Here is a 12,631-nt window from a genome sequence, read left to right on the forward strand (position 1 = left end):
TTTGTTCCATATGGTTCTCACAGTAAACAGCATTAACCGGTTGGTCTCTGTAGCGGATACGTAATGTGTTTCCTGTGAGGTACGGACTGAATTCTTATATATAAAGCCTCTGCATTCTGCCCACAGAGTGTATTTCTGTGTTCCATATGATTCTCACAATAAACAGCAACTGTTTCCCCAAACAGCATTCACCGGTTGGTCTCTGTAGCGGAGACGTAATGTGTTTCCTTTGAGGTACGAACTGAATTCTTATATGTAAAGTCTTTGCACTCTGTCCACACAGTGTATTTGTGTGTTCCATATGATTCTCACAATAAACAGCGACTGTTTCCTCAGACACAATTAACAGGGTGAGTTTCGTAACGGAGATGTAATATGTTCCCTGTGAGCTACAGACTGGATATTTATGTTAGTTGAATGGATTTCTGGATTCGTCCAGTAGCACAAAAACTGAATAGCATTGTTCGAATCTTCTGACTGACAGAAAGTGAAGGGAAGGTATGTATACAGTGTGTCCAGGTTCTGTTAGGATTGTGTTCATTAAAAATACAAGACGTGAATTATTTTCAAAATTTCACTCTTTTTATTCAAAATAGTCCACTTCTGAATCAGTATATAGCTGGAATCAATTGAAAAGTTTTCGAAAACAGTCACTATACTCTTTTTGTAGAATCGCATTTAAAACTGCGGTACATTCCCTTTGGATGTCCTGGATGGTGTCGTGACGGTCTCCAATCAACGCCAACTTAACTTTCGGAACAACCAGAAATCTGCTGGAGCCAAATCTGGCGAATACGCAGGATGATCAAGGACTGTGATCCCTTTTCTGGCCAAAAAATCGCCCACCATCTTCGATTTTTGGGGTGGGGCATTGTCGTGAAGGAGAGACCAGGAATCTTGCTCTCGATATTCAGGTCGAATTCGAAGAATTCTCTACCACAAACGATTGAGGACCCCGAGGTAATAATCAGAATTCACTGTTTGACCTTCTGGCAGAAATTCGTTGTGAATGATTCCTTTGGAATCGAAGAAAACTGTTAGCAGTGTCTTTACTCGACTCTTGCATGCGCAGTTTCTTTGGTTTCGGCTTCTTTGAGCTGAACCGCGCTACACTCTGCCGCTTTGTGAGAGGCTCGTATTGAGAACACCGTGTCTCGTCACCAGTGACAATCGCGTGCGGTACAAACCGCGCGCAGACCTTCCGTTTGCCCAAATCCTCGGTCAGAATTTGATGCACAGTACTTTTTGGTGTTCCCAAAAGCTCCTCGACGAATCTTGCAGAAACACATCTGTCTGATGCAAGGATTTCGGTCACTTTTTCACATTTTCTTCAGTGCGACTTGTTCTCGTCTTTGATGCACGTGGAGGGTCTTCAATGTCCTCCCTGCCATCACGAAATACAGCATACCATCGAAAAATGTTCGAGGGACTCAAATAGTCACTATCGTACACGCTTTTCATCATTTCGTACTCTTCGCCGGCTGTTTTGCCCAACTTCAAACAAAATTTGATGTTGGCTCTCTGTTCACCCACCATTTTCCGACGAGCGTCAGGACAGCACTATTGCATTCAAGGTCAGAACACATGATTATAGACAGCCACAGCTGAAACTTCAAGAATCTTAACGCCACAACTCGCCAACAGATGGCATTGCAGGACAAAAGAAAAGAGTCCTGACGGATCCTGGACACACCGTGTATGTTGGAGCCAGTATTGATGAGTCATAGCATTTGTACCGACAGTTGCAGCTAAAGCGTAGACAATTCCATCTGTGCCCTTTATTCATGTACATGTCTTGCAGCTCGCAGTTAATTGGAAATTGAAAATCTCGGGATCCATGTATACAGTGGTTCCTAAAACTTGCTATCTAACGTGAATCAATAGATTCGTTCATAAATTCCCAGGCTAGTGAGTACCGCTCAGGTCCTGTGCAGCTTACACGCGAAAGGCGTATCTGCTTGGCATTTCACCGGGATTATCCCCCATATCTCTCGCATCTCAGGCCCGTTGGACCACACCGTGATAACCACTGGCAGTGCAGTGTGACGTCATTACGAAGTTGCAAGTTGTGTGCTGGAGATTCGCCAGTTCCCTCGGGATGACGTACGGAAACCCCATCCCGGTTCTTACGCAGTCATTAACCCGCTGAGACTGCGAGAGACATCTGTCGGCTGCTTCCAGCACTATATTTAGTTCAACATAACGTGTATAGATGCCACACTAATACAGATTATGTGCTGCAATGTATGTAGTATATGATTTTTTTTTGTTGTTGAATGCCTGTGTATCGACTGCTAATGATTATGCAGAATGAAAGGGGCTTTCGTTGGATTTACGGTTCTGACACCGGCGTCTAGGAACAGTACTGTGCTCTGAGATGTGACGCTGTGTAGTCCAGTAGAATTTCACCGTAGTTTCGGAGGAACGTGCTGCTTCCGTCTTCAGGGTTGAACACCAAGCCAAGCAAGGGACCAACAAGATGCAGGCGGCAAGCATCACCCAGCTCCTTGCTTCCTGCCTGCTTAGCATATCTTCTACCCTGAAAATGGAATCAGTACGTTCCTCCGAAACTTCGGTGTGTGCGATGTAACTGAGGCACTGACTGCCGTGACAGGCTTCTTTCGTGGTTTTTCTCATGACCTCAAGGCAGATTGCTTGTGTGACGTCATGACCTCTTCCCTTTCACAATATTTCTAATTCGTTATTCACCGAGCGGGTAACGCTGTGGGAGGTGCTCGGTTCAGTACTTTGCCACGGACACTGGCTCTGTTGACAGACTTTTTCTTGGTTTTCCTAAGTCCCTACGCCCAAATTCCGATATCAAACCCGAGGCCAGAATCGCTTTCTTCTGAATCCTTTCGTTTCTCTTGCCTCAAGTCGACCTTGTATAGCCTCGGTACTGATCAGCATCGTTAAATAAGCTGCAGACACACGACAATATACAGGATGGGGCATAGGCTTGTAGACTAGGTCGTATCGAACGTTCCAGCAAGCCATGCAGCTGCAATCAAGGGTAACACGGGTGAAACCTATTCCTGTAACAGGCCGTGGAGGCCCATATTCTAGGTTAATGGCTTTAGGCAGTCAAAGTCAAAGTCAAAGTCAAAGTGTTTAGACGGCTCCCACGTCTCTCGTTGGACGGTCTGCTGGAGGTGACGCTGTTATCTGAGCCGAACGCTAACCAATAGGAAGCGAGTACGTGGTCAGCGGTAAGAGGTGGTGAAAAATGTTCTGGCGACCGGGTGGTCCTGAGATGAGGCGGAGAAAACATGTCAGCGACCTCGCGTTTACGACCGGAGGTTGACTAATTGTGTTAGTGATTAATATTAATCACTAAGACAATTAGCCAATAATAATAGTTGTAACCATAGAATTATTGGGAAGAGAGAAGCCGTATCGATATTAAGGTGGGACTACGGTTACTTTTGGGGGGTGGGGGACAGAACCCCCGGCAGGACGTGATCTGCTCAAGGGCCGACTCTCATGGCCCCGGAAACCGCTGTCACGCGAAGTGGCCGCGTTGCATAAGGGAGGCTTTATCATGGCGATATGTGTGAACCCCTCCAGGCCGTGTTGCAACCGAGACGATTTATGTGGCTGTCTGGAAACACTTCAGGGTGAGAAAAGAAGTCCTTACGAGTGCCGTAACTGAGGAGACGACCCAGGTTCGATCGCAGGTCAGGTTATATAGCTTTTGTAAGGAAGGATTTCTCTGATTACTGTACTTATGTTTCCCCTGCCAATTCTTATTCTGCGTACAGCTCCACTCTCATCTTGTGCCCGCGGCTGGTACAGTAGACCCAATAGCGGCCGGCGTACCCCCCACCCTCCCTGGAAAAACGAGGCTAAGTTGTAGTCGTTACTCCTCTTCTTAGGAAACGTTACAGCTTTACGACAGGACGAGTTGTGTGAGGCTGCACGTGTGACTTGTGTATAAGCAATCGAGTTCAAATCTCATTTTCGTCCCTAAACTGCAGACGCCTGAAATCCGAGCACTTTTTTTTTTTGATGGGCTCTTTATTTGTCGGGGGCACGCGGTAGCGTAGTTGGTTAAGGCACTTTCCTACAAGCCGGAAGGTCGTGGGTTTCAGTCCCGATGAGGTGGATTTTTTTTTTCCAATTGACCTAATCCTTCCAGTCGCACTATGGCCCTGGGGTCGACTCAGCCTCTAACAGAAATGAGTACCAGGAATCTTCCTAGGGGTAAAGGACGGGCAGTGCGTAAGGCCGACGACCTCACCGCCATCTATGAGCCGATTGTCTAGAGCAGTGATGGGCAAACTTTTTTAGGAGGGGGCCAAAGGAAAAAGAAAAAACTTAGGTGGGCCAATATAATTTATTAAAAACAATAATGGTAGATTTTACAAAATTCTTGTAATACTAAGCCCTATTAATGATTGAAAGATTATGAAGGAGAATGTGATGAATGAAACTGTGACTGCATTTCCAAAATTTTCTCATAATCTGGTTCGAACTGGGATGCACTGATTCTCAGAAGTGAAGTTAAATGCTCATCTGTCAGTCTGTTTCTAATACAACTCTTTCGAAGTTTCATTGTAGAAAACACCTGTTCACATATATAGGATGAAGCAAACATAGCAGTGACTTTCTGGGCATGAGATATCAGATTTGGGAAACTGGATTTCGACAAGGACTTGTAGAACTCTAATTTTGGGACATTGAGAAACAACTGTTTGAGTTGAGTGTTACATTGCAACTCAATTAATTCAAGTTGCAAGTCCGGTTTCACTGTTTCACAGTCTACATTAAAAGGCATACTGAAAACATCCAAGTCTTTTTCAATGGCACTGAAGTCTTGAAATCTTCGTTCAAATTCACCACGGAGTCTTCTCAGGCTATCCTCGTAGCTCCTAAGCTTGTCCTTCATCACTGGGGCTATTGAATTTAACCTCGGGAAGTGAGACAAGTCATTCTTAGCTAGCTGATCTGCAAACAGAACAAGTTGTAGTTTAAAACTTCTGATATGGCCCCAGATATCATCAATAAATTGATTTTTTCCTTGCATCTTGACATTCAACTTGTTCAGGTGGCAGAGAAGATCTGTGAATTATTAATTTTCCTTAATTCTTCTTCTTTTCATTCGTCAGATTAGGAATCATTTCGCGGGCCGGATAGAACCTATCAGGGGGCCGCGTCTGGCCCGCGGGCCGTAGTTTTCCCACCACTGGTCTCGAGAATGTGGGAACCTCGATGTCTCACAACCCTATGGGCCTCCAGGGCTTGGTACAGGGATAGCTTCACTTTAACTTTTTTTTATACCCGACAGGTACAATGTTAGTATTACACTAAACGTGATTACATTTGTACAGTATACAGCTTGGGGGTGTCGTCGTGGGTTATACAGGCAGTGTACTGTTAATTTCCTTATTCCTTTGTAGTCCTACAGATTATCATGCAGTAAGGTACTTACCTTAAGGTAAAGTTGCAGTTAAGCACCGCGCCACGAACACGTGGTGGAAGTGGAGGTAGAGCTCTACGATTCTTGACCTCAGCACTATATAGTGTGTGGTCAGCTTCACATCCCTGCTGCTTTTACCCCTGGGTAAAGAGTCCCTGTTAGCCATCGAGGTAGATCTTTAACACCGTCTCCCACGAACAGTACTCACAAATAATCATTTTGCGAACCGCCTGCTTTGTATAGTGCACCACACTACACATATCAACACGAACATATCAGTACTCACAGGATATACACGATACACTTCTTGCTCGTTCATGACCTACTACATAAAGTACTTTGAAGCAGCATGTTAGCGCCTGCTCACGCTGGTTCCTCGCTCGCGGATTTTCTTCTTATTTCTTCTACCCTGAAGATGGAGGCGATACGTTCTTCCGAAACGCCGGTTAACACAACATCTACACGGCGCCACATCTCAGAAGACTGCTTTCTTCAGAGCAGAGCAGAACAGAAGCTTACAGCCGACAATCAGCCGGCACGGTCTCTCTTGGCATCGGGCCCCGCTGGGACCCATGGCCATATTTTTGTTTTGAGTGTAACTTTTTTTCCTCTCTCTCTTAGTTGGACCTCAACGATAAAAGGAGTGGTTGGTAATTTTTTTTAATTTTAATTTGTGTTCATTTTCTGCACCTTTTTGGAGAAAATGTGATATATACATCTTTTTGCTTTCTTCATCCTTACGTCAGTTGTTTATATATAGGCCCATGTGTGTGTGGATATGTGTGACATCTGTTGAGAAGATGATGAACTGTGTATATAATGTTCACGTTTTCGTTGTTGCAGACACGATTTCCGACCCTATGAGCTGTGACACCCTGCCTGCAGAAGACACGGCCTCTCTCCACGACGCGCAGTCTGACACCCAGCAGCCATCACAGAAACAAGCGCAGCCCTCAGAGGGGCCCCAGCAGGCGCAACGCCCCCTCAGGCTCGACATCCTGCCGCCCCCGCCCAACACAAACCCCATGAGAAGATCGCCCTTGGTGCGTTGGCTCACACTCGACTCATTTCGTTTCATCTTTCTGTTAGACGTGTTTACTACCATTTAGTGTCACGAGTTAGTGACCAGAGACGGTATTTGGGTGGGTGACTGGCTTTATTGGACTCTTGAAACTAGTAACTGCTGTCGCCAATTCATACACTGTACACAGTTAGCTACAGAACGCACTAAGTCTAGTCAGTCTGCTGTATCTTCGCCAGTCGTTGCTTGGTAACGGCCGTCAATACCGTATATTCCTCAGCTACTGGGTTAATGTCGTTATTTACTGGCAACTCTCCCACAACTAACCCATGTCTCTTCACCTTCTCAACTCCTCACAGCTCAGTCAGAGTCCCAGGTGGGACAGGTCAAAGTCATAGTCACATTTGCCTTACGACTGGTGGTTTACCGCCAATCAGTTCATGTTGGCGCCAAGCCCCTTGAAGATCACGACTACAGATTTATTTTTTTTCAACTGAAACCTTGCGGTTATAGCCCTTGTGTAACATCCTCTCTGACGAGAAGATGGGTTTGCCGCTTGTGTATAGGCTTCGCCTTTGTCAAGTGTACGTATCGCACATACAGCATGTTACAGAAAATTGTTCCTTGTGCGCTATATACAAGTCATTTGTTAGTCCAGGCATTACAGAGCCGATCATGCCTATATTACGTATCTTATGCTACAACGGCAGCTTAATCACTTGAATGGTCGTAAGCTTGACCGCAGCCAAGTTTAAGTCTCATATATTTTCCGTGTCTGGCTTCGCGTTGTCCTATGCTGCGAACATGTTTATTCTCATGATTCCAATTCCTTTCCCGCTCTATAGCCTCACGGCGGACCCCTCAGAGAACACCGCATCCAACAGCTCCTCTATCGTTGCGCGTGTAACTTGCTGCGATCGCGTGATTGTTATTGACCCTTGTGTAGCAAGGAATGCTCGCTTAATAGCGCCATTGCGTGTTTACCTCACCGTAATCTAGCAATGGATGTTCCTTCTCGCTCCAGAATTCTGGCTTTGAGCCCACATGTCACGTGATAGAGGATTATAGATGGGATTTGGATTAGTAGTCGGATTTATTGAATGCTTAGACAACTCTGGACCATGCTTTACAAGCCACTGTCACACAGAGACTAGTGTTCTCAGTCACTGTCTTCACTGCATTGCTTGGTAGCGTCTTCCAATGGTGGACTTTCCCCTTACTATGGGTTCCCTCACTGTCCCCGGCCTCAGCTACCAGTTTTTAATAATTGCAGCTCACAACTGACTCATCAACAACTCAGAGTCAGACTTATGTTATAACTGACAGTCAGCTGTCCAGTCTGTCAGTCTCTCTTAGTGCCACTCCCCATCTTGGGCCCAAGACCGCATTTTTATTACTGTCAGGTGGTTGTGGGTTTGTTGATATGGGGCGCCCTCTCTAACTTTCAGCTGGCCCTCATTTCGTATGGCCTCAGCACGGAACACACAAAAACACCGCTTGTGACAGCTACTGGGTCATCGCCTAGCAACGCTCATGTTTACAGAGATGTTCCATAGCAAGGCTCTTTCTGCTTGGTTCACAATTGTGGCTTTCAGCAGACATGCCACAGTAGGATACCAGTTGTTTATATGTTAGGGCCAGGCTGATTGCTGGAGAAGAATTGGGTCTGACTTATGTTCAGGAGATGTTTTGCATGGGACACTGGCTGTCCTGACTAACGGTTTTCATGGCTTTTCTCAGTCTCTCCACTGAAATGTTGAACAGTGCCCCAGTTAGTACACAGCCACTTCCTTCCCTATCCATTCTAATTCATCCATCCATTATCCTGTTGCTCAGTCCTGTGGTATTAATACTGACCCTCTCATGAAATAAGCCACAAAAATATTCATAGTTTTGGTGTATAGATTCACGAATTCAGGATTCACATTTAACTGATATGGACCAAAGTTGTGTTCATGCAGAAATTGTTGGTAAATTTCCTCAAGAATTCAATAGATGACACATCCTTGAAAAATTAATTCACCGCATGTAAAGAATGCAGAGAAATTAAATATTGGATATTCAAGCTTCTTCTGTCCACTGATTCAGAGCTGCTCTTGTCGATGTTCAAAATGGAAAATATTGTTTCATTTCTGTCATAGTTATAATATTTATCCTTATTCAGACTGAATATAACCTAACTCATAACATAAAAACATTGTATACATAGACTCAGAGTGCTTTTAGGATGGTGTTCTGCACCAAATATGTAATTTTGTTAGTATGGTTGTATCTTGCACAATAGGCTCATCCTGGTCTGAACCTTCAGAATATATAGAATCATATAAATTAATGTAGGGCACTCGCACGGAAGATATGTAACTGTTATCATAATTTTTGTTTCAAAGATAGTTATGCTTTTCACTTTCTGCCAGTGGACTGCTTGACATGAACCTAAATAAATCATAGACCATATAAACGGAACTTCTGAAGTAAATTGTCCCTGTGCTTAACTAATTAAGCACTACGCCATGAAGGCGTATGTGCGAGTGGATGTATAGATCAACATTTTCTTGGAGGTGAATGCTCAGCTTCACTCCTCGGCTGCTTTACTGGTAGGAGGTTGGGTGGACCCCAGAGCCAGTCTGGACGACATGCAGAAGAGAAAATTCTTGACTGACCCCTCGGTCATCCAGCCCATAGCCAGTCACTGTACTGACTACACTGTCCTGGTTCAAAATGGAATGTCTGTGCTTTCCTAATGCTATTGGCAAATGTGCCTTACATTATACTTCTGATTGGCAACTGTTAATCGGTCTGGACTTGGCAGTGTAACCGTGTGCTTCTGCTTACAGAGCGGTGGTGAGACGTATAGCTCACCACTGAGTGACCCACTCAGAGTCAGTGCGGAACCACTTCTAGCAGCAGGGACGCCACTGAGCACACACCACGAACTTCAACTGTTACGGGAGCAGCTGGAGCAGCAGGCGCAGCAGACACAGGCCGCTGTGGCGCAAGTTCACCTGCTGCGTGACCAACTGGCGGCGGAGACGGCAGCCAGGCTCGAGGCACAGGTAAGCCTGAGGCACTAATTGTGCATTCTCTGGAAACGTAGCCTCAAGATGCAGAAGGTGGCTGCCACTGTGTCGGATAAGCAGCCTTGGACAGCTAACAAGGGGTGGTCCTCAAGCTTGACAGTTGGCCATAGAATAATGTGGGGAGTAACTGCGAATGTGTTGAATATGCAGCCCTGGACAGCTAACAAGGGGTGGTCCTCAAACTTGACAGCTGGCCATAGAATAATGTGGGGGGTTGTTAACTGCAAATTTATGCAGCCCTGGACAGCTAACAAGGGGTGGACCTCAAGCTTGATAGTTGGCCATAGAATAATGTAGCCTTGAGATGTGGAGGGTAATTGTGAATGTGTTGAATAAGCAGCCCCGGACAGCTAATTGGGGGTGGTCCTCAAATTAGTATGCTGCAAACTGTCACACACTGCATCAGACTAAGGCAGGTTTTGTGGTGTAACCTAGAGCATAGGATCACCAGAGGCAATGCAGCCAATTGGTTTCCACATTTCTTGCTCTGGAGGTAAAGGTTCATGTCCGTTGTAGTCCATGTGGGGTTTGTTATGTATGGTGTACACTAGGGGTGATGATGCAGTACTGCAGGGGTGGCTAAAGTTACTGAAAATCAGAGCTGGAGTCTGGGGTGCCGCAAGCAGACACAGGTTGGATGGCGCAGATGTTGAGGTACAGGCTTTCTCTGCAGTGGATTCTTACCTACATGATCGACATCTAAAAAAGAGGAGTGATTATTTTGTTTCCATGAACCACACTGTTGCTTCAGAAGAGTCGCACTAGCTTAAGCCACAGTTCATTGTATGTTCTATCGACTGAGTAGAGTTATACAGTTTTCACTCTACAGCATTTTTCAGCCATTCAGGCCAACATCAGGTAAGTTATATTACATAAACACCCTACTGTCCTCATACTGTTCCCCTACATTGGCCAGTGTTTACAGTTTTCTTAGGGCGAAGGTTGTATGTGTCATGTATAGTGTTAATGTCAGATGTAATTCATATATGCAGGTTTAAATTAATTTTAATTAAGTTACAAAATAATAAAATGAGTAGCTAACTATTATTGTTATCAATTGGAATCCTCCCATATTTGTAACTTTTCATCGTCCCATCACTCACATGGGGTCTGCATTTCATATTATCATATAATTTTGTATGTCAGCACAATTTTTTTATTATTTTATTTATTTATGTTAGTGGCCACAGTTTGGCCACGTCTGAACTATACACATTTCTACTTTAGTGGCTTTTAAGAATGACTGTTGAAATATAACTGTATGCAGGCACGGACACATCAGTTGCTGGTGCATAATAAGGAACTGCTCGACCACATCGCGGCACTAGTAGCTCACCTGCAGGAGCTTGAGAGGCTCCAGCAGCGCCCTCAGCAGGTCAGCAACAACCAGAGTCAGGGTCAGCAGCAGCAAGTGACCATGATACCTCAGGTAGGCAGGCAGAGAGGCTCCAGTCACCGGCATGCCTCCAGGGACACAGTCATCTCTGTAGCTTTGCACGCTTACCCTCTTGCATGATGCTTCTCTCTCTCTTTGTGTAATGGTTGTATATATATATTACCCTCTTTGGATCTCATGTAAGGGGGTTGTAACAGATAACTAACTCTGTAACGGGCAAGGTTGGTATGTAATACTCGTATGGTTTACGTCTTGCTGTATTTTACTTCTAGATAACATCTCATCCTTATCTTTAGTTCATAAATTATTTATTATTTTTAAAATTAGCCACAGGACACATTATATGATTTTGGGAAAAAATGTGTACTATCAGAAAGACAAGATTACAAAAGAACGCATTGTACACTTAACATATACATTCACCAAAAAGATTTGTAAATGAAATGATTAAGACTGTGATTAATTATTCCCTTATTGTGCAGCTGTTCACTGTCAGGTGAGACTTGCTCAGGTTCATGAGAAGTTAAGGCTTTGGTGTTCGCTGATATTACATGCACTAAATGAGAACTAAATATATATATATTGTTTGATTTATTCTTCTGAGTCAGAATGTGATAGAAGAATTAAAACATTAAGAGAAATCCACAGAAATACTGGGGTTTTGGACTTTCTCCATCCACCATCATCAGAACCCTTTGGAATCTGCTATTAAGAAAAATTTCTGCTTAATGCAGTCTAAACTGAGTACACTTTCTTGTGGATTTTTTGTCCTGTTTTTTCTCTCTCTTGCCTGGCATTGTGTTTTGGAGGCCATCGTTGGTTGCTGAATATGCAGGATTGTACTCAGCATCATTTTGTTTAATTCTCTTGAAAACTGTAAGATTTATGCAGAGCATACATTGGACATAAAATGAGTGTTTCATTTATGTCCACAAGTGACACTCTCTGAAGTGGTGGGAATAACTCCTTCATCTTCCCAGGGCCGATCATGTGAAGAAATCTTCATTGCATATATTCATGATGAAACCCTCAAGCATTAAGAGGAACTGATGTTAGTGGCATTGATGGCTATACGAAGCTATCAATGGACTCTGTTTGCAAGTGTTTTACAATATTTTGTTATGTATACTGAATGTGTTATTTTTATGAATCACCAATATCTCCATTAAGAATTGTACTCTTATGATGAGAAGAGTAGATCTCTGAAGTTTGGAAATGTGATATTGTCTCTACTTGTACCCAAAACAGAAGATTAAGAAGATGATGTCTTGTCATAGCTTTTATACTGTGATTTTCAGTGATGAAGCCATTTTTCATGTATTCATGAGTGAATTACAGCAAATTCAGTGTGCTTTGTATGTAAAATGGCAACTTAGTGATGCTGACAGTATCAAGACGTATAACATTAATGACGGATGATTAGGGGCTGTGAGGCAGTTTGAGTGAGAATTGGCAAGGGAAGCCAAAGTACATGGAGGAAACCTGTCTCAGTGACACTTTACCCAACTACACATGATATGACCTGGGATTGAAATGAGCCCTCCATACTAGAAAGCCACCAACCAACTGCCTGAGCTGTGGCATAACCTTCTGGGGTGTTGAATGGCAAGAAACAACATCTATAGTTCAAAAGATTGGGTGATACCATAAACAAGTTCTGTGAAGTGTTATGAAGACAGAATTGTTTTCTTTCTGTACTCTCTTTGCCTTATAGTATT

The 12,631-nt window shown here is 44.0% G+C and overlaps 1 protein-coding gene across 4 annotated transcripts in view; it reads left to right on the top strand.

Annotated features, from left to right (window-relative positions):
- Positions 1-12,631, top strand: part of LOC111861805 (carboxyl-terminal PDZ ligand of neuronal nitric oxide synthase protein) — a 164,870-nt gene that overhangs the window by 130,054 nt on the left and 22,185 nt on the right. For all 4 annotated transcript variants that reach the window (XM_023846677.2, XM_023846674.2, XM_023846675.2 and 1 more), the window contains 3 exons: positions 6,263-6,462; positions 9,275-9,493; positions 10,785-10,946. In XM_023846677.2, coding sequence (XP_023702445.1) covers positions 6,263-6,462; positions 9,275-9,493; positions 10,785-10,946 — 581 coding nt within the window. The remainder of the gene's footprint in view (positions 1-6,262; positions 6,463-9,274; positions 9,494-10,784; positions 10,947-12,631) is intronic.

The sequence above is a fragment of the Cryptotermes secundus genome, unplaced genomic scaffold (assembly GCF_002891405.2).
Source record: "Cryptotermes secundus unplaced genomic scaffold, Csec_1.0 scaffold620, whole genome shotgun sequence".
NCBI lineage: Eukaryota > Metazoa > Arthropoda > Insecta > Blattodea > Kalotermitidae > Cryptotermes > Cryptotermes secundus.